General features: G+C 36.2%; 1 protein-coding gene across 1 annotated transcript; it reads right to left on the reverse strand.

Moving 5' to 3' along the window:
* Positions 1-527: 527 nt before the first annotated feature.
* LOC135155147 (uncharacterized) lies at positions 528-26,490 on the reverse strand. The gene is made up of 6 exons (XM_064103916.1): positions 26,237-26,490; positions 24,473-24,653; positions 16,716-16,858; positions 14,669-14,959; positions 11,476-11,748; positions 528-3,967 (listed from the first exon to the last, which is right to left on the reverse strand). The coding sequence occupies exons 1-6, from the start codon at positions 26,349-26,351 to the stop codon at positions 3,819-3,821; spliced, it is 1,152 nt and encodes a 383-aa protein (XP_063959986.1). The 5' UTR covers positions 26,352-26,490; the 3' UTR covers positions 528-3,818.
* Between the last annotated feature and the right edge of the window lie 58 nt (positions 26,491-26,548).

The following is a 26,548-nucleotide window of genomic DNA, read 5'->3' on the forward strand; positions in this document are numbered from 1 at the left end:
ACTTGCCCACTTTTTCCCTTTTTACGCGTGGTCGCGCCTGGTATCCACTCTTCAATGGAAGTGGGCCCCCCGGGTGGCCTCTCGAGCTCTGGGAGGAACCAAAAGTGGCTTTGGAAAGTCGTCCTAAATCGGATATATCGCTGTTACCATAGTAGCAACCAGAATTTTGCACACGAAACGCAGATTGAATGTTTCCGTTCCAGATGCGAAACGAAAAAAAATCTCATGTCACACAATTTGCATTGCAGGACAGAGCTTTACGACTATGACGACGGGCCAAAAAGTCTCTTCCAAAATCAACTACCGTCGCAAATAAGCTTTCGCGTTCTCCAACGAAAGGTCGGGAATGATGCAATTATGAATACCCACGAGATTCGTCCATTAGATACGAAGTCCGCGAAAATAAATTAGCGGCAAGCTAATAAAAATATGTGTTGATACAATAAAACAATGGAGTAATAATGAAACAGAGATGTAATAATGCAAGCAATAACAATAATAAATGCAACCTTAAAAAACTATGAAATGCATATTTAAATCATGAACATATTTTTTTATTTTTTCACAAGATATAAAGTTATAGATACCAGATAAAAATATACTATCCTTTTTTACAATAAGAAAAACAGTTACAAGCATGTAATTTTCTGTGAACTGGTGTCGATATTCTGACTAAATTCACAAACCTGTTGGATTTACGCAGTTTTAGCCACGCCATTTCCTGTGATCCACAAATCCTCTCAAATGACTTGTTTGGTACAATAAAGGGTTGATTTTCTTTTAATTGTACATATTATCATACATTTAGGCGCGTAAGACAAGAAGATAAATGCCTTGACTCTAGCGGCTAGTTATATATATGATATGTTGGGGGAATTTGATATCAGAAGAAAGGTGTAACCACACCAATACATGTTATTTTGCGATGATGTAAATCAGAACAATTGTAAATATTTTGTCTTATTTTGTTTCCAAAGTAAAGAAATGAATTCGACTAATGATTAATATGAATTAAAGATATACATTAGTCATAAAAAGGCTTAAAACTAGAAAAATCGAACTATATGATAACACATCCCTGCCAAAATTAAATTTGTGTGTAAAGAGCTACTAAATACTTCATTCCATGTACATAAGACCTACCTATTAATTAATCAATCACACAAATAATTTCGTTGTACCATTTCGTACTAGCAAAGTATTTCGCCGCACTCATTTGATAAAACTTCTTAGTGATATCGATTAAAACTGAGACATATTAGTAAATCGATGGTGTTATAATAAAAATAATACAATGGTAAACATCAACAGTTTCGTTGGTACCCCTAACATTATTGTATTAAATATTAAGTTGCTATAATATCACCCTGGTTCGCCGAAGTATTAACATGTTAGTTCAACTGTGCAAATTCCTTGCTGAACAAGTACCAAGCTAAATAAAATCAAATAAACGAAATTCTGTTCACAGTAACCCGAGAGCGTGATTTGAGACTAGGTACCTGTATGATTGGTTACAATTTTTTTTCTTCAAGAATATAAATTAGGCGCAAAATTGTCACGACGTTCGTTCAAAGTCATTCAGTAGTTTCAAGATGGATTAGAAGACAAAAAATAAGAATAAAGTGAGTTCACTTGACACTCATTTAAAAATTGATCACAAAGAGCCGAGAACCTTTGTACTTGTATCCTACGGCTAATTTTTGAGAAAATCCTTGTGGCGTGCAAAAGGGTACGCTCTGATCGAATCACATCTTGCATCTTTGCGCGCACGTGCATCGCAGCCTTGGATAAAATGTTGGCCAAATTGTGTGGCTCGAACCTGGTAACATCAAGCCATCCACCTGTCTGTATGTTCTAGTTGGTTAACACCAACGTACTCATTAGCAAGGTCCATTTATTATGAGACGAACCGGAGCCCCTCCCGCCTGCAAGGCACAGTGAATGTGCATGCAACCCAAGTGTTGCCTTCCAAGGCTCCATTCAAGCCAAAACACCCAGGTGACCTGCTATATCTGCGTATCCGTTCAACGAACATTTATATCAATTACGATGCCCGTGCGTATCACTTGCGTTTATAAGATAACATAGCCGGGGGGGGGTATAAGAACGCGTAGCCACACAGATAGTTTTTTGTTATGTTATTGTCGGTTTGTTATTTTTATGATTCTGGGGATATGCAAATAAGCCAGTGAAAGTTTTCTACTTACCCATGGCTGTATAACGATATAGAACGTTTTCCCGTACGTGCAACGTAAGATCACACATGTGGGTATATGCTAAGTGGTGCAGGTGGTGGCTAACCATAATCTAACTTGTCTTGAGCTCTTCTTATTGCTTTGTTCAAGATGGAAATAATTGCACAAATGCGTGCAACACAGTAGTTATCAACAAAACTACCCGCAGGATACATACACCGAGGTGTATGACGAATTTAGCACCATCCACTAAGAAGAAAAATAAAGAGAGAAAGAACAAACAAGTGGAATGCCTCTGGCCGTCTCACCTGCATCACGCGATTCAATATAGCAGCAGTGCTGATTTTGAAAACTACTATAACTCGCACAAGATGTTCAGTGATACTTGGTTACTCTTATTTCCACGTTTTATGAACTAGACCAATACACTTATAGAGATATGATGGCAATTCAACAAATACCCCCAACGTGGCCAAAGTTCTTTGACCTTACATGACCTTTGACCTTGATCATGTGACCTGAAACTCGCACAGGATGTTCAGTGATACTTGATTACTATTATGTCCAAGTTTTATGAACTAGACCAACACACTTTCAAATTTATGGCTGTAATTCAACAAATACCCCAATTTGGCCAAAGTTCATTGACCCTAAATGACCTTTGACCTTGATCATGTGACCTGAAACTTGCACAGGATGTTCAGTAATACTTGATAACTATTATGTCCAAGTTTCATGAATCAGATCCATAAACTTTCAAAGTTATGATGGTAATTCAACAGATACCCCCAATTCGGCCAAAGTTCATTGACCCTAAATGACCTTTGACCTTGGTCATGTGACGTGAAACTCATGCAGGATGTTCAGTGATACTTGATTATCCTTATGTATAAGTTTCATGAACTAGGTTCATATATTTTCTAAGTTATGATGACATTTCAAAAACTTAACCTTAGGTTAAGATTTTGATGTTGATTCCCCCAACATGGTCTAAGTTCATTGACCCTAAATGACATTTGACCTTGGTCATGTGACATGAAACTCAGGCAGGATGTTCAGTAATACTTGATTAACCTTATGGCCAAGTTTCATGAACTAGGTCCATATACTTTCTAAGTTATGCTGTCATTTCAAAAACTTAACCTCAGGTTAAGATTTGGTGTTGACGCCGCCGTCGCCGTCGCCGTCGCCGCCGCCGCCGCCGTCGCCGTCGGAAAAGCGGCGCCTATAGTCTCACTCTGCTATGCAGGTGAGACAAAAACCGCTGGCTGTGGCTACGTGTTTATATTGTCGCAAAGGTGCGCATAAGATATCCGCCAAAACCCTCGTTGTTCATCTCGCGTGCCCTGCAAGTTTACGTTTGATTCATTAATCCTCAAATAGTCCGGGGACGACGCAGGCTGTTGTACGGCTGAGTGTGACCAAAACATTTAGACTTACGGACTGCCGAGGTGTGCTCGGTGTCGATTGCAGACTTTGATGCGCGTGCTTGCAATTGAGACGCACACAACGAGTTGTATGTGCGTGGGTCTAATCATGTTTGAAGGAGCAGAGTATTTGAAGCATGTGACCTACCGCCCATAAAAATGGAAAGGAATGACTCTATTGAACGATATGAACGGCCTAGTTGAAGCGGGTTATGAGAAGTGCAACTGAAAAGACCAAGTGAACGACAGTACACGAAGCTTTCGCGCCACCTCCGGAAGGGGGGTTTTCTTCCGGCGTAGTGCCAGATTGTGGACTGGTAGACGAAGAATCCGTGGTAGAAGCGTCTGAAATATAAAAAAAAAATATATGAAAATTTTGATATACAATATAAAAAAAAGGATTTACATCTTGAAAGTGTGTTCCTTTATAAGCAATTTTGCTTTATATACCACCCCACTGTCCAAGGCAAGCTATGTAATAAGTAGCATAACAGTAAAACAAAAGACGTTACAATTTAAGAGATAATCATGACAACCAATCAGGTGGAAATATAACAGGCTCATTGCTTGTGGGGAAATAAGCAGATCTTGCATACGTTGCAGAAACGTGATAATGAATTTTAAAAAAAGATAATTGATAACTATTGGGACCTTAGGAGGTAATATGTATAGGCAGTTGTAGAATAACAGGCTAAAGATGAATGAAAGTAGTTGCAGTGAATACTGATTTCATTATAAATTATGTATAATCACGGCTATTGTCTCCATATCAGTCTAGATCTAGATTTTGTGCAATTATGCAAATTGAACTTTGTGAATTCATGAAACCCAAGCTTGAAAAAATAAATCACACTGGAGAAAGCCGACACAGATAAGAACACGTGGGACAGTGTATTTTTTTTTTATTGGAGAACAAGACTGGACAATTTGATAAAATATTATACCCACTTTCTCGTTTCTCAATAATAATACTATACATTATCTTCCAGAACCCCTTGGCATCCATTTTTTATTCATACATTCAGACACGTGGGTGGTCATTCGATTGGAATGTGTACGAATTTTGGCATTGTTATCATTACTGGTATTTATCTACAACGTTTAATGTCGTTGTCATCAGGGTGACACTACAGGTGTATGACTCTTCACATAACGAAAAAGTGAACAAAAGTCTTGCTGTACTGTCAGTGGGGATCCTCAAATTAGCAAACATGCTTCAAAATGGCTGATTTTGTGGACAACCCTCCATTAGTTTTGTACACAAATCTTCAGATTTTCCCCTTTTTTTATATAGATATTTCACATCATATCCTCCTGACCTTGGTTTACTATATTTTCCCATGACATACGCTATGCTCAGAATGAGGCAATATGCAATTTTAATGGTAATAGGGAAAATCTGAAAAATTGTCTACATAACAAATGGAAATTGATTCCCTTCTTGGGTTTTGGTTTCCTTTAAGTGACAGGACAGAGAGTCACAGCTCAGATTATTCTAGCAGGGAGCAGCCTAGATCGTATCTATAAAAAAAACAGCTCTATCGAGAGCTGTTTGATGGGTCTAGTCTCATCGGAAAATCACAACTCCGCGAAAGAGACGCCACACTGCAAAAACTCCGGTGTTGACTTAACACCAGCCCGGAATCTATATATGTTCACACCAGAGAAGTATTGAAACAACACCAGACTGGAATCAAACCGATGCTGTTTTGATACTTATTGGTGTTGTGTAAACACCTATCTGGTGTTAGACCAAAACGAAAATGGTGTTGTTTAAAACTTCTCTAATGTGGACATATATAGATTCCAGGTTGGTGTTAGAAATAAAACCAGTGCAGCAAACATTGCAGGAAACTTGCTGACATTGCCACTGATACTTGGAAATATGATAAAGCCGATCGCCGTCATCCTGGGAATGCTGTGAATGTAGGTGTCCATACGGCGGAAACTACAGGAAATGCCAACTGGCAGACGAAATAGCTATCAGGAGAGTGAGGGCACCATCTTTAACATCACTTGAATTAACGTCAGCCTCCTTTAACTTATGACTTGCCAATAAGACTGCCTATATACACTAGAAGTCTACAACCACTATAGAAAGTGTATCACCATCCTTGTCTCGAGACGAACGGATGGCGACGACAGTCAAAGCACATACATGTATATTGTATAGATGACATTGGTATTGAAAACGCAGTTAATGATGTAACAAACTGTATCTTAACTATCGCAGATAAAGCGAAAATAAAAGTAAAAATACCTCGGGTAAAAAGCACAAAGAAAAAGAACAGAAAGAAAATGTTTAATGCGGAATGCCTTGCTCTTCGGCGTCGCGTAAAACTATTGTGTAGACAAGTGTGTAACAATCCATTTGATAGAGGCCTCGGGCTACAATATTACACCATGAAGAAAAGGTTGAAAAGAAGATTAAAAGAAACTGTACGTAATAAGAGAAATCATATAATTGACAAGCTAGACAATCTTCAAAGTGAGAACCCTAAACTTTATTGGGATCTGATTAACGACCTAGAAAAACTGCACACTGATAGAAAAAGTCCAGTAAATAACATACAACCAAAACGGTGGTTTGAGTATTTTAAAGAACTCATGAATCACAAACCCCTACTTTCAAAAGATCAAAATGAAATTAAGAATCATGTAAATAACCCAAAACTGCAGGACACGTTTTCATCTCTCGATTTTAAGATCACTCCCAATGAAGTGTTACAGTGTATTCAAACTTTAAAGAGAAAGAAAGCCCCAGGTAATGATGCTATTTTGAACGAAATGTTGAGAGCTGGAAAATTTATGTTGTCACCAGTTTTGTCAAAGGTATTTAATTTAATCCTTATCAGTGGTCATTTTCCTGATAATTGGTCAGTAAGCCTCATAAAGCCTCTTTACAAAAGTGGGTCAGTTTGCGACCCCTCAAATCATCGAGGGATATCCCTCTCAAGTTGTCTTGGAAAGGTTTTTTGCTCAGTTCTTAACCGTCGCTTGGTATCATTTCTAGAAGAATATAGTCTCAATACAGCCAATCAGATTGCTTTTAGAGCAGGTTATAGAACGTCAGACCACATGTTCGTTCTAAAAACTATTCTTGATAAATATATAAGATGTAAAATAAATGATAACTATAATAAATTATACGTATGCTTTGTAGACTTAAGAAAGGCTTTTGACAACGTTTGGAGGGATGGTCTCTGGTACAAACTACTAGAACATGGAATTGGTGGAAATTTCTTAAGAGTCATCCGTGACATGTATTCAAAATGTAATGTATCGATCAAATTAGACGAAGGTGTTACCCCATATTTTCATACTAATATTGGAGTAAAACAGGGTTGCGTAATTAGTCCAACTTTATTTAATTTGTTTGTAAATGACATAACTAATATATTTGATACATCAGTAAGCGATCCAGTAACACTTTTTGATAAAGAACTAAATTGTATAATGTATGCTGATGATCTTGTTATTGTGTCGAAATCCCCTAAAGGTATGCAACACTGTTTAGATAAATTCACCGCATACTGTAAATCCTGGATGTTAAACATAAATGTATCTAAGACTAAGATTATGGTGTGCTCAAAATCAGGGAGATCGAACGAAGGGGTTTCATTTGAAATTAATGGAGAAACACTATGCACTGTTAGGGAAATGAAATATCTTGGTATTGTTTTCGCAAATAATGGATCACTTAAAGTGGCCGCAAGGGATTTAGCTGATAAAGCGAGAAGAGCATTGTTCAAATTGTACAAATCTTTTGGTTCCTATACTCCTAGCACTAAAACCTTGTTGCATCTTTTCGATGCAACGATACAACCGATATTACTTTATGGATCTGAAATTTGGGGTACTAATGTTATAGACATGGAACAAAATCTACAATTAATGGATGGGAAAACAGGGCTATATTTTAAACACGAATCTGAAAAGGTGCACATTCAATTTTGCTAATATATTCTTGGGGTAAACCGCAAATGCAGTAATTTAGCAGCGACAGCTGAAATCGGTAGATATCCAAAAGTCATCCAAATTGCCATAAATATACTAAAATATTGGATTCGAATACGTAATATGGACGAAGATAGTTTGGTTTACAAAGCTTTTGTAGAAAATGTAAGTCTATTGAATAACGGAAACAATTGCTGGCTTAAGACAATTCAGGATATTTTTAACATACTAGATATTTGTCGGAAAAATGACACCCCCATACTTGATCCAGAAAATATACCAATGTCCCAAAAAGAATTTATTACAATATGCAAAACATCATTGGAAAGAAGATTTGACGAACAATTTGAATTGGATTTATTTAACGACAGGGACACTAGGGAAGGAAATAAACTAAGAACTTTTAGGCAATTCAAATTCAATATAAGACAAGAAAATTATTTATATTCAATACACAATGTCAATTTGAGAAAAAATATAAGGTCCATGATATAACCAAGCTCCGACCATGGAATTATTAGGTCCATGCTCCGACTGAGCGCTCATAATCTACCAATAGAAACAGGAAGGTACAAAAGACCGGAAAAGATACCACCTAACCTGAGATTTTGTGAAGATTGTAATTTGAATTTTGTCGGGGATGAGTTCCACATTATAATGAAATGTAACAGATATAAAGATTTGCGTAAAGATATTTTTGAAAAGATAATTACCTTCAATATTAGGTTTACTGAAATGGAGTGCCAGGAAAAATGTATCTACATCATGAAATTGGAAACTGAAGCCTTGATTAAATTGTTTTGTTCTTTTATCCAAAACATAATTGCTATTAGGGGTGATTTCTAAGTACTAAAAATATCAACCGGTAAACACTTTGAAGTAATATATTCGCAATATTTTTACACAATGAATTTACATGTAATGCCATTCTTCTCATTCTTCCTCTCTTTCCCGCTCTCTCCATTTTCGAACTTCTTCCCTCTTTATTTCCCTTTCCTCTCTCACTTTCTTTATGTTTTCTTTATCTTTTCTTGGATATCAGTCTCTATATTCATTGTCAAAATATCTATCCGAATGATTCCTATGTTTATTGTGTATATTTGTATATAATTTACAAGTTGTTTCTTTTTTTTCTTCTTTTTGACGAAATACTATTTTGTTTTTGTTTATTTGCTTATATTCCTTGCATCGTATATTTGTCTTGTATCATTTTGTACTTCTTGTTATGAACAAAATGCTGGCAATTGCCAGTGAAGTTCTAATAAATTCAATTCAATTCAATTCATGTACACCCTCATTCACACACACACACACAATATTCAACTCGCATGGATGCTCTTCCTTAGTTCCATTCCTGTGAATAAATTTTAGGCCGGGTAAGTCTTGTTCGAGTTATTTCGAAGATGGCATTGGCTTTGCTGACTTGATAAGAGTGAGTTGATACATAAAAGATTGATAATTTATCAAATGAGTGTGTTATACTAAGGTTAAATTGAAGACACAAAGGCTACATGTAAATTGGTATTCGTTACATAATGGTTTAACTAAAATAAAGTTACGTATACTTGTAAAGTCTGGAACCGACTGCATACAGACAGACTTTGACACGTTTGAAATTTCAGGAACAGACCCCTTAATAATAGTGATAATACACGCGGACTATATACAGCGCCAAATCCACCCTGTAGAATGCTCAAAGCGCATGTAAGAAATAAGGGTTTTAAGGAGAATGAAACTCTTGGAGCAAGTTAGCTTTTGTGAAAGCAGAAAAATCAAAGAATAAGATCAACAAAAGTTTTGTGTAGAATACGACTAGCAATAGAAGAGTTATGAGCATTTGAATGTCGAGATCACTAATGCTATGGAGATCCTCCCATTGGCAATGCGACCAAGATCTATGATGTCACAGATGAACAACCCTCCCCTTTTGGACACTAAAAATATACCCCAAAACATCTCTTTTTGCTCATTCTAATCGTATGACAAACGATTCATCAATGATATAATAGTGTGAAACCTCTGTCCTCTCATAAAGAGAACACCTCACCTTGTGATAGACTCTATAAAAGTGAGAATATAAGTGAAATAAGTACTAAAGTAATGAGGGAGTTGTACGTGTGTGACATCACAGATCTTGGTCGCATTGCCAATGGGAGGATCTACATGGCATTACTGTTCTCAATATTCAAATGCTCATAACTTTCTTATTATTCATTCAATCTTCCTCAAACTTTCAACAATATGTTTCTTTTATTTTTCTCTTTGATATGGATTCAGCTGGTTTCAAGGGTTTCATTCTCCTTTAAGTACATTTTTGAAGGACTCAACAGACACACAATCCTTGATGGATTCAGGAAGTCTGTTCCATAGTATGGGACACCATGAGCACAGGATCACCCCCCCCCCCCCCCCATTTTCGAAACTTTTGGAACCAGAAGCAGACGAGATGTTGAAGAGCGTAGTGACCTGGTGGGTATGTAATAATTGTTAAAAAGAAGATTGTATTGACGAGCTGATCCATGAATGCAATGAAAGGCAAGCAACACAATCTTAAAAGTTTTCCGATCCTTGATAGGGAGCAAGTGCAGCGAATTCAGAATAGGGGTAATATGTGAGAAATTGAACAAAAGTGTATTGCAAAAATCAAGACGGGAGGAAATCAAGGCATGTACTACTTTCTCAGTGGCAGACTTTGACAAGTATTTCCGAATGAAACCGATATTACGCAGTGTGTACCTAACTGATTTACAGATATTTGAGGAGACATAGTCATGTGTGAATCAAATATTACTCCGAGATTGCGAAAAGTATGAGACAAGTTGATCAAGTGTCAAGAAAATGAAAAGCAATCGACATCAATTTTGTTAAGCCGTATTTTCAAGCCGAACGTAAGAAATTCACCTTTTTCTAAATTCAATTTCAAAGAAGGGGTACGCATCCAGTCATGAACACACATCAGACATACATGATTGGAGTCGACGAATGGCATTTTCCGCTGCCATTTGAGTGGAATCGAAATAAATCATCAGTTGAATATCGTCAGCATAGATGCTATGATGAATCATAACTTGTTGCGATCCAATCAAATAGATCGAAAAAAGGAGTCGGACCTCCCACAGAGCCCTGCGGCACGGCATTGGTCAGAGGTAAAGCAGCAGATTTACTACTTTTTACACACATAATCTGTGAATGAAATTATATATGAATCGAACCACCTGAATGCATCACCTCTGACACCAAACAAACTCAAAGTATTCAACATGATTGTATGGTTGTATTGACTAGTATTAATTAGGAAATTGCAATATAATTTCCCAATCTGAGAGACGTGGGTTCGATTTCCAGCCATGGAAATCTGTAGAGCAGAAAAAAGTCAAGTTTTTTATTACAATACATATGACCATGTCATAAGCAGTAGCCTCCGATTCATTATCACTTGTTCACATTGAACAGTTTCTGGAGTGAATTTGAACAGAATTCAATAAAACAACCATCAAAATCTGTGTATATGATACAAAGACTCGTGTTTCATATGAGTTTGGTAGAAAATATATAATTGCTGGCTGAGAAAGTTGACAACAAATAATTATGTCATTTTACCGAAATGTGTGGACTTTATCCAATAAATTAGAAATACACTGTCCAACGAGTCCCTTTATGTGTTAATGATGATCTTTTGTGTAATCATTTCCATCCTACATTTCATGATTTCACAGAGTTTGGTTTATGCGAAAAAAATAGACCTTTACATGTGATATGGTGGCAATTAACTATGATTTCAAGGAACTATAATGAAATCATAGTTTGCTACAATTCAGTGATAAACAATTCCTATCATTCTGTAGCAATGCCAATTGAAATAATCTTATAAATTAATAATTAATTGATTCACTGACCATCCGCTACGTCTCCAACTGTCAGCATGAAGTTGCAAATATCTGTATCTCCTTTCAAATCACTGGCTTCGTAGGAGATGTTGTAAACCCCCTCGCTGAAATTGCCTCCATTGGTTCCTGGTCCCAGAAATTCCAAGGTAGCACAGTTGGACCAAGCGTTCAAAGAAGGTTCAGTCCAGGAGACCTGTTGCGTACCGTTTGTCGAGTTGCTGGCGATGGGTACAGAGAAGTCCATAGGGCAATCCACAATGGAAACGGCCTCGGTATAATTATCTGTTAAAAATGTATATTACATGACTTCAGTCTGAATTGATGCATTATCTTTTGGCGCTTTACTTACTAATCTAAATCACGAGACGGATTTTTTTTCTTCAGAAATTGAGTAGTTTGATTGGCCGAGGATGGTTTGAGTGGTTCTATAACGTGAATCTATTTTTGTCATCCCCCTCTATTGGTAAATTGCCAATTCGTCTACTGCCAACTCATCCACTCACCAAATGGTCTACTTTCATTTAGTCTAATGCCATTCCGTCCATCAACATTTTGTCTAGGAACCATTTGGTCCAATAACTATGAAGTCCAATCATCACTTCGTCTAATCACCATTTCGTCTATGACAATTTCGTCTTATAACCAGTTGGTCTAATGTCCATGTCATTTTCATTCATTTTACACAATCAAGACTTAGTCCAATTAGACAAAATGGTATATGAACTAAATGGCTATTGGACCAACTGGTTATTAGACGATATGGTGATTAGACGAAATGGCAATTAGACCATGTGGATAGTGGATGAACTGATGGTAGACCAAATGTAGTAGACGAGTTGACAATTGGACGAATCGACATTAGACGAATTGAAAATAAACCCCTCTATGCTCTCTTGTTCAATCAGAATAACTTATTTAGATTTCGTTCATGGTTTTATATCATATATTATATACTACGTCGCCTGTTGACACACTTTGGGCTAGAGCCGCTAATAAAATATGTTTTAACTTAAAGTTGAATTAAGAAGACGATTCCAAATATTGAGATATTTACATTAATAGCAACCTTACAACCCCCCAAACACTAATAGGTGATTCGACCCCCCATTTTCTTTTTTCAAAATAGTGAATTTGAACGATTTATCCCTACCCATTTTCCCTGAGTTCGCTCCTGCAATGCCTACCGAGACGGGTGTTCTTTGAGTGTGACGTCACCGGGGGGTATTCGGTCCCGGTGTAGTAAACAAGGCAGTGCCGTTTTGTGTACTATGCACGTACTCCTTCATATGGAATAACTGCAGTTGAAGTTGTATCTGCGAGCCATAGAACTTGCAAAGAGGAAATGATTAAAATATTTGTGGCCGTACTATTATTCCAAATATGTGAATTCCCTCAGAATGATACCATAGACCCTAAAGGAATAATTTCAAGGTGAATAATATGAAATTTGATCGAGATCTTCTCACCAGTCGATAACGTAGCAGACGTGTTATTATGACATATTTATCCGCGTGTGACGCGGCTCTTGCAAAAAAACACAGTTGGTTGCGGAATTGCTTTGTGCCGACCGGCCGCCCGCTCCGTAGTCTAGTTCTAGACGATATTTTAAACGAATTTATTTGCACCGATATATACGTTCTATTCCGTGCGTACGCCCAGCCGAGTGTGCGCGCAAAACCGAGAACCTGTACTCCGAGAAAATTCTCGGCTCTCGGTTTTGCGCGCACACTCGGCTGGGCGTACGCACGGAATAGAACGTATATATCGGTGCAAATAAATTCGTTTAATATCGTCTAGAACTAGACTACCCGCTCCGGCGCAGCTAGCTGTCGAGCTACCGTACCGTTCTTGTTGTCTTCAACCATAGAGATGTATACTAATTACTATATATCTTTCTGTCTTCAACTCACTTCCGAATTGCGTTTGTATGTGTGACGGTGACCCCTAGCGTAATTAAATATAGAAAACAACTCAGAAGGCCGAGAAAGAATACTATAAGTTTGGTTCAAGATTGTTCTGTGGAATGAGCTATGAGTGGAAATGATCCAGAGGATATAAAAGTGGAGTCAAAGACAAAAGAAAAGAAGAAAAAACGCCAGGGGATCGCTGCACGGCCATGAACTACTAGTCGACATACCAGACCATAACAGTACACTCAATGCCTGGGTGTTGTGTGTACTAGTATTATGCGTTCAGCGCGCGCTGAGCTAGCCGCCGGAATTACTTTCCAGCTACTCACATGATTGAACATCGTGATAAAATAAATGAGAAATAGTGAAAATATCATTCGATAACTCACTGTTTGCTATCTTACATCATGATTGAAGAGTTCATGGTGGTTATTCATACTGTTTTTTATACAGGGAAAGTAAAGATTTGTACATATCAGTCCTATTTGTTTGATTTGAGTTGCTTTGAAAAAAAATTGTAAAATATCTTTCTCTCTCTGCATAGCATTTCTGTATGACATTCAGGCACCTCTTATACTAAATTCCCCCCGGTGACGTCACACTCCGAGTGACTTTTCTGTACACTCGTCTCTCGGGCTCTGACAGGTGGCTAATTTCATAGACTTTCAAAGCAAAATATCGAGAAGGCAGAGGATTATTGTGACATGCTATGTGTTTGAACAACTTATATATATACTATATATTGTATGTAGAACCTATATTTATGGAAACTCACCCCCTTCTTAATTCAACTTTAAAAAATGTGTTATAATAATATCTGACGAATTAGTTAGTGTATTTTTTTTCGAAAATGACAACAGAAATTCACACAAACATACATGACAGAAGAGATTCGTAGACGATGTGTAGAACACCGGTCGTGGAATTCCGTCGCCTTGTGGTTTTGCACTCTTAAATCAGAGCGATTTAAGGTGAATTAACAAAAGAACGGGCACGACCAACTCCTACTTTGTAGCAAAACCATGTTCTAACATGGGATATTGTTGCCATTATTTACGTCCATCTTTATGTGTAATATACATCCAGAAGTTCAACCTAGAAGTCACCAAATTATTGAAACGGCTAAGAAAATACCATTATCGGACATACACACGCAGAGACAAACAACAACTTAAAAACAATCATTTTGTGTGTCTTGAGTAATTACTCAAAAACTACTATCATATACTTGGAATGTCATTATATTCATACAATTGACTAATTATAAACAAGCAACGAAGCATGAATCTTACCATTGATGATCCGAATAGATGTTGGGTTAATCCTTTGGTTCATGGAGATGTTGGCGACAGAATAAGAAATCTGGATGTCATCATAAACCTCTAGGGAGGAGGACATTGTGTCGTATTCCACCAGCTTATTGGAACCGGATGTAATTCGTATAAAGAAGAGCTTGCTTCCATATTTCGCCAAGTCCAGTCTCGAAAGATATCGACCAGGCATTGTTCCGAGGGTCCGGATTTCATTGTTGAGCGTATCTGTGTAACCTAACACCTCGGAATCCTTGTAGTAATACAGACGGCCTAGTTAGAGCAATGGGGAGGATACATACAGAGTTGTATGATATATTATAAAATAGGTGTATTATTTCAAGCATCGCGATTGGCCAATACGCGTCACATGACATCCAACTTTTTTGGTGCATTGCACGGCAGTGCAAAAAGGTGTGCAACGAAAATTGACATTGCACGCTCAAACAGAACAGTGCGGTAGAAGTCCAACAAAAGTGTACTGTAACTTTTTAAGAATTTGTTTCTATGTTACTGTGTTGCACACACTGGGTACTCGCCGCCAGCGGCTCGGGCACAGTGCGGCACCTATCTAAAGAAACCTCGCGTGCTCTGCATTTCAACTAACGCATTCGGCTGCATGCATTATTATTGCCTCGTTACTACGTGGGTTCCTACTCAGAGTCAAAATTGTATTATGCATGAATAAAAATTCAAAAGATGTTTATTTTGTCACGACCCAGACGTAGGCTGTTTTAATTATCTATTTATTCATTTATTTATTACTTTTATTATTATTTCATTTTTTGCCGGGGGAAGGGTCGGAAGAAGGCCAGTCGAAAAAAAAAAGGTTTGAGTAGTGGCTATCTCGACAAAGTTACTCCATCGTCCCTTCTATCAATATACTTCTAGGAAGGGTTTTGGGTATCTTTTACTGAGATTAAGAACCCACGTCTGAATGAGGCTATATGTACATACAAAAAAAAAAAAAAGGTAATACAATTCTATTGGTCGGAGGATCATAAATAGCAAATGAATGGCTTGTTGGAAATGATCCTCAAAAAACACACAAAACAAAACAGGATTATCATGATTATAGTGACAACAGCACCCCTAATCAAAGGTCGTTCCAAGGACCCTGCCTACCTTATGTAAATTTTCTACGACAAAGATGAAGAATTTTCAGATTATCAGTTTATCTCGACATGTTATCTTGCGCACAGGGATGCGACGTTTTTTACTTTACGCAATATTATAGCTCTAGCGTCATGCGTGCTCAGTGAAAGAAAATTCAAGAAAATTCACACGAAAAGATTCAACAGTTTTCAGAATACAGAATTAATTGTCACTCTAAAGACACCAAAATATATATTCTAATACGATTTTCACAATGCAGCGCCATTTGTGGGCCAGAAATGGCGCTGCATACTGTGGCTGCCGGGTCGAGGATGAATTGGGCAAAAACAATATTAGTAGTATTTCTAATTTCAAATTTCATTCAGAATGTTGAAAATATGCAGTCAAATGACGAAAACCTTATCAAACCCAATTTTTGTTTTAGTTTTCACAGTGAAAATTGATTTAAAATTTAAAGGATGGAAGATTATCGTATATGTCTGCAAATTATCAAATAAAATTTTAAAAAATCGTCGTGATTCCCCCGCTAAATTGCAATTTATAAGAACAAAGATTGAATTTTGATATTTTTGTCCAATGTCACACTTCGTCAGTTTTTTTTCAGGTAAACTTTGGGAAGCTTAAAGATGCCTTTGTGTTTTCTTAATACCAATTTGCTGAAAAGGGCCGATGAAACCGGCATACATTCGTAATTCCGAAGCTTCGTATTTCCGAAGGTTCGTTAATCCAAAAACGAAATAAGGTTCGTAATTCCGAAGGTTCGTTAGTCCGAAAACGAAATGAGGTTCGTAATTCGTAATTTGTTTTTGTGGGTGTTTTTTTTATCTTTTTAATCTGAAAACTAATTCATGAAAATTCATTTTCAGATGCAACAACGATAGATAAGCGCCTTGAGAATAAAACGGTGTCTTACTGGAAGGAGGTGTACTGCCACTAGTTAGGCACGTCTCGAATACGAACGCCTGTGCATAAAAGGGTTGAAGGACCTTCGTGGTTCTTGCAGATATGTCATAGACTCCCAACATATTCGACATCGGCGATGTGTAGTAAAGAAACCTGAATTGAAAAATATAAAATAAAATGTAATTTGCTTCGGAGTTTAATTATCATGGGCAATTATTTTGGTAGATATTTAAGAAGTACACGCACACACACTCCTAAACATAACACACCTTAAAACGCTCAGGAATAAGTGGGAAAGATCCAGCTTTCGCCTGTAGATGGGACGGAAAATATTTTTTATATATGTGCACATCGATCGCTAACAGGTTGTTTTGGGTTAATGTTTTTAAGGGTAACACTTCGTAATTCCGAAGGTTCTTTATTCCGAAGGTTCGTAATTCCGAAACACGCAAATTGCCTATACCTCGATGTTCGTTAATCCGAAAACGTAAAAGGGTTCGTTAATCCGAACATTTGTGGCGTTATTCCGAAGGTTCGTTATTCCGAAGGTTCGATAATCCGAAAACGAAATAAGGTTCGTTGTTGCAAATGTTCGTTAATCCGAAAACGAAATAAGGTTCGTTGTTCCGAAGGTTCGTTAGTCCGAAAACGAAATGAGGCTCGTTAATCATTAGTTTTCGGACTAACGAACCTTCGGAATTACGAACCTCATTTCGTTTTCGGACTAACGAACCTTCGGAATTACGAACCTCATTTCGTTTTCGGACTATCGAACCTTCGGAATTACGAACCTATGGAAATACGAACCTTCGGAATAACGAACCTTCGGAATATCCGAACCTTCGGAATAACGAAGCTTCGGAATTACATGTACGAATGTATGCGGTTTTTTAGCTGGTAGTCCAACCTAAAGACTTTCAAAGTAAATTTGATGGTTTATTCTTTAAACAAATATGATAAGGTATGCCTATCTCATGTGGCCTAAATAAATAATGCAAGCGCGAAGTGAGATTCTTGTTTTTTTTTTTCAATATACTTAATTACCTTAAAAGGGACTAACTAAGAACTGTTTGTAGTGAAATACAAATAGGATACAAATCCCACTGATAAAATAATGCGAGTTTGAAGCGCGAGAAGAAGATTCCTGATATTCCGTGATATTTCGACCTTAAAGGGGATGGTCGGGGCTGAAGATATTTCTATCTAAATAAATGGAGTAAACTCACTGAGCAAGATGCTGATAATTTCTTCAAAATCGGACAACAAATAAAAAAGTTATTGGATTTAAAAAATGATCAATATTTTGTGAAAACAGTTATATGCACATTATCGTGAATATTCATTTAATAGGTGGGCTGATGATGTCATATTTCCACTTTCCTTTTTTCTTATGTTATTACATGAAATCATAATTGATTCATTTTTTATACATGTGTAAATAATATGTCTCCATCAAGATGAAATAAGTTTCGGCAATAAATAACTAATAGCTAATCAGTTGTCAATCTAATCCTTATAGTTCTTGGTATAAAAAATTGAATAAACCTAATTTCATAAGAAATACATAAGAACAAGTGGGGATATGACATCATCAACCCATAATGAATATTCGTGAAGACATGCCAAGAACTGTTTCACAAGAATAATGCGAATCTTTAAAATTGAATAACTTCTTTATTTGGTATCCAATTTTGATCAAATTTTCAACATTTTGCTTTGTGAATTGGATTTTACTATATTTGTTTAGATATAAATATCTCCAGCCTGGACCATCCCTTTAAGTTACACCTACCATTGTTGCCTTCATCCATTCCTTTCACAATATATATATATATATATATATATATATATATATATATATATATATATATATATTTATTTATTTATTTATATTTATATATATATATATATATGCATGTATATTATGTTGGGGTTTTAAGAGAATACCTTCCATCTCACAAGGGACAATACTATAATCGAACTCCGAACGTCGACCAACACTTTGCATTGGTAGTATACGAAGGTCCCCTTGTTCAGATTTGTGACCACCGCTCTCTCAGAGTACTGTTTTCACAAAATCATGACCCAAAAAATACGAAGGGTACAACACCTATTTTATCTAAGTTTTGTAGTTTAGATATACATGCACGAAATCAGCTTTGATGAAAGGTTTTTTTTTCATCAGTTTTTTTTGCTTGCAAACGTTTGGTTAGTCTTTTAAAAAATGAAAAAAAAAAAAAGAGACCAAATGTTTGACCCCACGATTGACCATTGACCAGTCTTTCAAAACCACATTTTTTTCTAAAATATTAGTGTTTTTTATACCCTTAACGAGTGCTCGCGCGGCCCGCGTCCAAAATGAAAAAAAAAACATCCCCCTTAAACGCATTTTTTTTTGGTCACGCATCAATATATTTGACCCCCCCCCCTGTTACACCCAAAAATGTAATAATCGCCCACAAATGTAATAACACTTTACCTACAATCGTAATGACGCCCACAAATGTAATAACACTTTACCCACAAATGTAATAAATTTACCCTTAAATGTAATAATGGACTTTACCCACAAATGTAATGATTTTTGATCGCCAACAAATGTAATAATGACTTTACCCACAAATGTAATAAATTTGAAGGGATTTTTGGCAAATCCGTTCTAAACTAAAATCCTATAGTAATGCGTTCATATAGCACAAAAGTGCAAAGTCTTTTTTCCAGACCAAGTTAATTAAGAAATTATAATATATGTCCAAAGTCTTTTTTTCCAGACCCGGTTGTTTAAAAAATTATAATATAATTCCAAACTAAGATACGATAATGATATTCCAGTGGAATAAAAATTAGAATCGAGCTTAGTCTTTTCTCCAGACCCAGTTAATTAAAAATGGTGGTAATAATGACTTTGTTGCTGTTTTAATCCATACGGCGCGTATTGTGAATACATGCGCTAAGAGTAAATTGAGAATAAAGCATAGTTTTTTTTTATCCAGACCCGGTAACTAAAAACTAAAACCCTATAGTAATGCTTTCATATAGCACAAAATGCAAAATCTTTTTTCCAGACCCAGTTAATTCAAAAATTATAATAGAAGTCCAAAGTCTTTTTTCCAGACCTGGTTGTTTAAAAAATTATAAGTCCATTTTTTTTTAATTCCAGACCCGGTTATTTCAAAATAACAAATCATAAAAAAGATATACATGTATAATTATAATAATAAAACAAAGCCAAACAATCTTATTGCTGTTGAATAACATGGAAATATTGCGTAGTCTTCCCTCCAGACCTACTTATTTCAAAATTACAAATCATTTTTAAAGAGTCAACAAGTAACAAAGACCCCCACTATCTTATTTATGTTAAATAACATGGAAATATAGCAAATGTGAAATAATGAATAGTAATTAAAAAAATCAAAGACCCAACGATCTTATAAATGTTGAACAAAATGTAAATATAGCACAGTCTTTTCTCCAGACCAAGTTATAAAAAATATTTCAAAAACAAAACAACAACAACAATTAAAAACAGACCCAGCAATTTTACAACATTGAATAGCATCGAAATATGGTGCAGTCTTTGTTCCAGCCCCAGTTATTTCAAAATAGCAAATCATAAAGAACAATATTATCAAAGACCCCACAATCTCAATGATGTTGACTAACTTTAAAATAAAGCGTAGTCTTCTTCAAGACCCAGTTATTTTAAAATAACAAGTCATAAAAAAGATATATAATTATAATAATAAAACAAAGGCCTTACAATCTTATTGCTGTTGAATAACATGGAAAAATGGGTAGTCTTTCTTCCAGACCCATTTATTTCAAAATTACAAATCATTTTTTGAAGAGTCAACAAGTAACAAAGACCCACGATCCTACTTATGTTGAATAACATGGAAATATAGCGTAGTCTTTCCTCCAGACCCAGTTATAAAAATCATTAGAAACACAACACCAAAACAAAGACTCTGCAATCTTATCAAAATTGAATAGCATGGAAATAGGGTGTAGTCTTTGCTCCAGACCTAGTAATTTCAAAATAGGAAATTATAAGAAACAATAAAAACAAACAAACAATATTGACAAAGACCCCACAATATCATTGATGTAGTATTACGTTGTTGTTGTTGTTGTTGTTGTTATCTTGGGTTTTAAGGCGCGTATCATTCAGATATGAATATTTACGCCTATGATTAATTTGTCGTTTTTGTGGTATGCATTATCACAGGGTTTTTATAGTTTTAAAAATGCTGGGGTCTAAGTCTTAAGATTAATGTTTCGCTTAATTTGTAGTTTTAAGAGAACTGGGTGTGGGGGTAAGGACAACACTCTGAACCCAATCATTTTAACTGGGTTTAATTTTGAAGATTGATCTTAGCTTGGATTTTTTTTTTCAATATTTGTTTAACTATTAAATAACCGGGTCTAGACGAAAGACTAAGCATAATACTCGTGTTATTCCACAGGAATAAGAATATGACAAAGTATTATGTTTTTAAGATTGTTTAATTTATTTTTTAAATGAATGGGTCTGAAATACAGACAACACTCTAAACATGTGGTTTTCTACATGGTCTTAATTTGGAGGATTGTTGGTTCTTAGATTCGTTGGTGGGGGTTGGGTTTTATTGTTTTTATTATTGAAATGACTGTGTCGGGAGGAAAGACTACAATCGGTCTTCATGTTATTCCACAATAATTAGATTATTGGGTATTCCTTTTAGAATATTTGTAAAAACTATTTTTTTTTTCAAATAATAACCAAGTTAGGAAAAAGGATATTTGTTTTACCCATGCATTATTACAATGTAAAGACATATTTTTTATTTACTGGGTGTAACTTTTGAAGATTAGTCTTAGATTTAAAGTTTGTTAATTCATTTTTTAAATAACGGGGTCTGGAGGAAAGAGTACATTTTTGAAAACTTGTGTTATTCCACAAGAATAAGAATATGATAGGGTCTTACGTTAGAAGATTTTATTTTCGTAATTTTTTAACGATTAGGTCTGGAATAAAGACAACGCTCTAAACCTCTTTTTTAAAAAAAGGTTCTTAGGTTGAAGGATTGTTTTATCTTAGATTTGGAGTTTTTTTTATTATTACCATTAGTAATACTCCCTAGTAATTCTCTACTCCCTCCATTGGCTTCAGGTTCATAATAGAATTATTTTCAAGCTCCTTCTCCTTGTCTATAAAATCATCCATGGTCTCGCCCCATCCTACCTTCAAAATCTTATCTCTCTCTGTCACTCATCTGCAACTCAACGTCTCCGATCTTCTTCTACTGCTCACCTTCGACTATCTCTAGGACCCCGCACTTTTACCCGTTATGGCGATCGTGCTTTTTCTGCTCTTGCCCCTAAACTCTGGAACAATCTCCCCATCTCCATCCGTAATGCATCCACTGTCGAATCTTTCAAAACACTCCTCAAATCTTACCTCATTAAGCAGTCCTCTTAATTCCATATCCTGTTCTCTTTCACTGTATTTTGCTACCTCTTTTTTCTCTTTCCAATGCGCTTAGAAACTGTTGTATTAAGCGCTATATAAATGTTAATTATTATTATTATTATTATTAGTGTAATTTTGAAAAAATAATAACTGGGTCTGGCTGAAAGACTACGCTATATGTCCATGTTATCCAGCATTAATAAGATTATGAGGTCTTTATAATATTTGTGTTGTTGTTGTATTGTTATTTATAATTTTAGAATAACAGGGTTTGGAAAAAAAAAAGAATTTGGACTTGTATTATAATTTTTTAAACAACCAGATCTGAAAAAAAAAGACTTTGGACATATTATCATTTTTTTATTAACCGGGTCTGAAAAAAAGACTTCCATTTTTGTGCTATATGAACGCATCACTATAAGGTTTTACTTTTTAGTTTTAAATTAGCAGGTCTGGAGAAAAGACTACACTTGATTCTCAATTTACTCTTAGTTTATATATTCACAATACGCGCCGTATAAGATAAAACAACAAAGGCATTAATTCCACCATTTTAAATTAACTGGGTCTGGAGAAAAGACTAAGCTCGATTTTTATTTTTATTCCACTGGAATAGCATTATCGTATCTCAGTTTGGACTTATATCATAATTTTTGAAATAACCGGGTCTGGAAAAAAGACTTTGGACTTTTATTACAATTTTTGAAACAATTGGGTCTGGAAAAAAAAGACTTTGGACTTATATTATAATTTTTGAATTAACCGGGTCTGGAAAAAAGACTTTGCACTTTTGTGCTATACGAACGCATTACTATAAGGCTTTAGTTTTAATTAACCGGGTCTGGAAAAGAGACGGCACTTTTGTACTATATGAACGCATTAATATAGGATTTTAGTTTAGAACGGATTCGCCAAAAATCCCTTCAAATTTATAGCCTTTGTGGGTAAAGTCATTATTACATTTGTAGGTAAAGTGCATTATTACATTTGTGGGTAAAGTGCTATTACATTTGTGGGCGACGCCCTGGGCGTTAATACATTGTGGGTGCAACACCCCCCCCCCCCCCCCCCCACACGGGATGAGGGTTCTTTAACACAATCCGGCATTGGTTAGAAGAGCAATGCAAGACATGCAGCGTCGACATTGGAGGTAGTGTGGAAACGTTAAATGTGTTGATGTAAAATATTTGGATGAGTAATAGGTTCAACAAATATTAAAAATAGGCAGATGATATGTCAATGCCAGTCAATCACAAAAAGTTAACAGATATATTAAAGGAGAATGAAACTCTTGGAGCAAGTTAGCTTTTGTGAAAGCAGAAAAATCAAAGAATAAGATCAACAAAAGTTTGAGTAAAATAGGACTAGCAATAGAAGAGTTATGAGCATTTGAATGTCGAGATCACTAATGCTATGGAGATCCTCCCATTGGCAACGCAACCAAGATCTATGATATCACAGATGAACAACTCTCCCCTTTTGGACACTGAAAATATACCCCAAAACATCTCCTTTTTGCTCATTCTAATCATATGACAAACGATTCATCAATGATATAATGTTGTGAAACCTCTGTACTTGTCCTCTCATAAAGAGAACACCTCACCTTGTGATAGATTCTATAAAAGTGAGAATATAAGTGATATAAGTACTAAAGCAATGAGGGAGTTGTACGTGTGTGACATCACAGATCTTGGTCGCATTGCCAATGGGAGGATCTACATGGCATTAGTGATCTCAATATTCAAATGCTCATAACTTTCTTATTATTCGTTCAATCTTCCTCAAACTTTCAACAATATGTTTCTTTGATTTTTCTCTTTGATATGGATTCAGCTGGTTTCAAGGGTTTCATTCTCCTTTAACATTTCTCTAAAATTTGAAGACTTACACTTTGATGAAATATAAACTTTATAACAAAGTTGGTTTCGTGTATGTACAGTACATTAAACCCAAAACTTTGAAAAACTAGGTTTTGCACCCGTTGCCTTCGGTGGATCATAAATCTGTGACTCGCGACAGTTGTGACACAAGCAAGGTGTCAAATGAAAGTTGATGAATTACCCAGTCATGTAAAATAAAAATCACACGAATAAATCATATAGTCTCGATACAGGTGACCTTTGAACTTCGGTTATTTTTTAACACCCTGTATCCTTTGAATCATTTAATTTTATTAATTTTGGCATGCCTACTATAATGAGTGCACACACCAACTGTATGCGTATATTGAGTGGATCTATCTACTAGCAGCGCTGCAAAGTGTTGACGCCCTCTTCATTCATTGGACCAAAACTGGACAAGGAACTTACCCAGTGATGCTGTCAACTTCGACCCTTAAACGTAAATAATTTGTGGGCAACTGAAGGAGATTTTGAGTAGGCGCAGTAGAGTACAAATCCATCTTATAATATATTTTGCCATCTAGAGCTGGATCGGAATCCGTGAAGTAGAAGTGCCTCCTCACTGCGTCGATACTAAAAGAACTTATAGCTGAAAAAAAGTAATCACTTTAAGGTACATAAATAGCTCGGCAAGCTGTTATTATCAGGAGCTTCACCAGGGCAAGGGGGAAACAAATCAACCTAAGGTCATGAAGGTCTGGTCGAATTGTTCCCAATGAAAACACTGGCATGCCCAAGTGCGAAAACATAAAACTTTTATTTTTTTTCGAGGGGCCCACAAGGATATCCAGACGGCCTAGACGGGGTAACCAGGTATCCTTGGAGAACTCGACTCGGGCAACCAGATAAACACTAGCTTGACCCGGCGCATGCATCTTTAGGGGGCTCAAATTAACAAAATTAAAGGAATAAAGGGCTTTTTCAAGCATTTTTTTTTTTTTTCAATTTAAAAAAAGTAATTTTGCAAGGGGCCCCAGGGATATCCCGACGGCCTAACCGGGGCAACCAGATATCCTAACTTCTACAAGTTAGGATATCTGTTTACCCCGGCTAAGCCGTCGGGATATGCCTGGGGCCCCTGGAAAAAAATATTTTTCTAAATATAAAAAAATTGCTTTATTCCTTTAATTTTGTTAATTTGAGCCCCCTAAATGTGCATGCGCCGGATCAAGTTAGTATTTATCTGGTTGTCCGAGTCGAGTTCTACAGGTTCTCGTCTTTCGTCTTTTCACATGTAAAAACAGATGCTCGTAAGTTTCTTCAGCATTCCCACAAAATGAACATTCACTATTTGAGGAAATGTTGAATAAATGTAGATATTTCTTCGTGTATATTAATTTATAAAGCATTTTAAATTGAAACTATCTAAGAGTATTTTCTGGGTCTTGAAAATATAGCACGGGTATCTTTTTCGAAGTAATTATATTTATTCTCTATATTATGAAACGCATACGATTTTTCAAATTTAGTACTTAAAAGTGCCTTGTATATTTTATTGGATGTCACGTTTAGTAAACTGTTAGTCTTACCATTAAATATAAATTCTAGATTTAGACCAGTGTCTTCACACTGTAAAGTTTACCAAGGACCGACGTCCGTGACAAAACAAAATATCGCTGTACTTTTTAAAGGGTTCAATTTAGGGAATACTTCCCAAGAGTATCGTCTGTTTTCCAATACTTGTTAGGGGTAGGGTTTCACATGCCAATACTTGTTAAGGGGTGCATTTTCAGAATATGGAAAATGCTTGTTTAGGGTGCTTTTCGAGACCCCATGGTCGCGCATGGTATCCACTCGTCAACGGAAGTGCCCCCCCCCCCCCCGTGGGGGATTGAATACAGAAACATAAAAGGTATAGAGAATTGTTGAAATAAATTGGTTATATAAATCAGAGAGTAATTTAACGTGTATGCCTCACATAATTATGACGGAGAGGGAAGAAAGAGAGCTCGGATGGGTTGTCTTTGCCATTGAAGTATTCGGAAAGAGCATAGACATCATAACACACACAAAGTCAACAGGATCTCGACATTTTAGCTTGCCAATACTGTTCGCAAAGAGTGAAACCATGGTCTAAGTTAAACCCGACTGCACAACACGAGCCATAAGTTTTGCGTAGGATAAGATCTAGCACCACAACACCATGAGAGAATTCAATTGATTTTCTCTTACTTCCTCTTAAGTAGGGCTCTACCACCGGTGGTGTCTCGGTAGTGTCTACGCTGATGCGTACCACAGCATCACTGTTTCTCCAATACACCTTCCTGTCAACGGGATCATAGTCCATTAGCTCAATGTTGCTTCCCTGATTTCCTACCTCGATCCGTCTGAAACTGCCGTTGAATATAGATATTCCGTTCTCGGGCTCGGGCAGGGGAGCAAAAAAGATGCTCTGGCTAGCCACATCCCCCAAAATTATCTGAGCAACGTCTGTAAATTAAACACAAATAAAGCAATCTTTCCAAATGCAACTATTACTAGACT

This window comes from Lytechinus pictus, chromosome 8 (assembly GCF_037042905.1).
Source record: "Lytechinus pictus isolate F3 Inbred chromosome 8, Lp3.0, whole genome shotgun sequence".
In the NCBI taxonomy this organism is placed as follows: domain Eukaryota; kingdom Metazoa; phylum Echinodermata; class Echinoidea; order Temnopleuroida; family Toxopneustidae; genus Lytechinus; species Lytechinus pictus.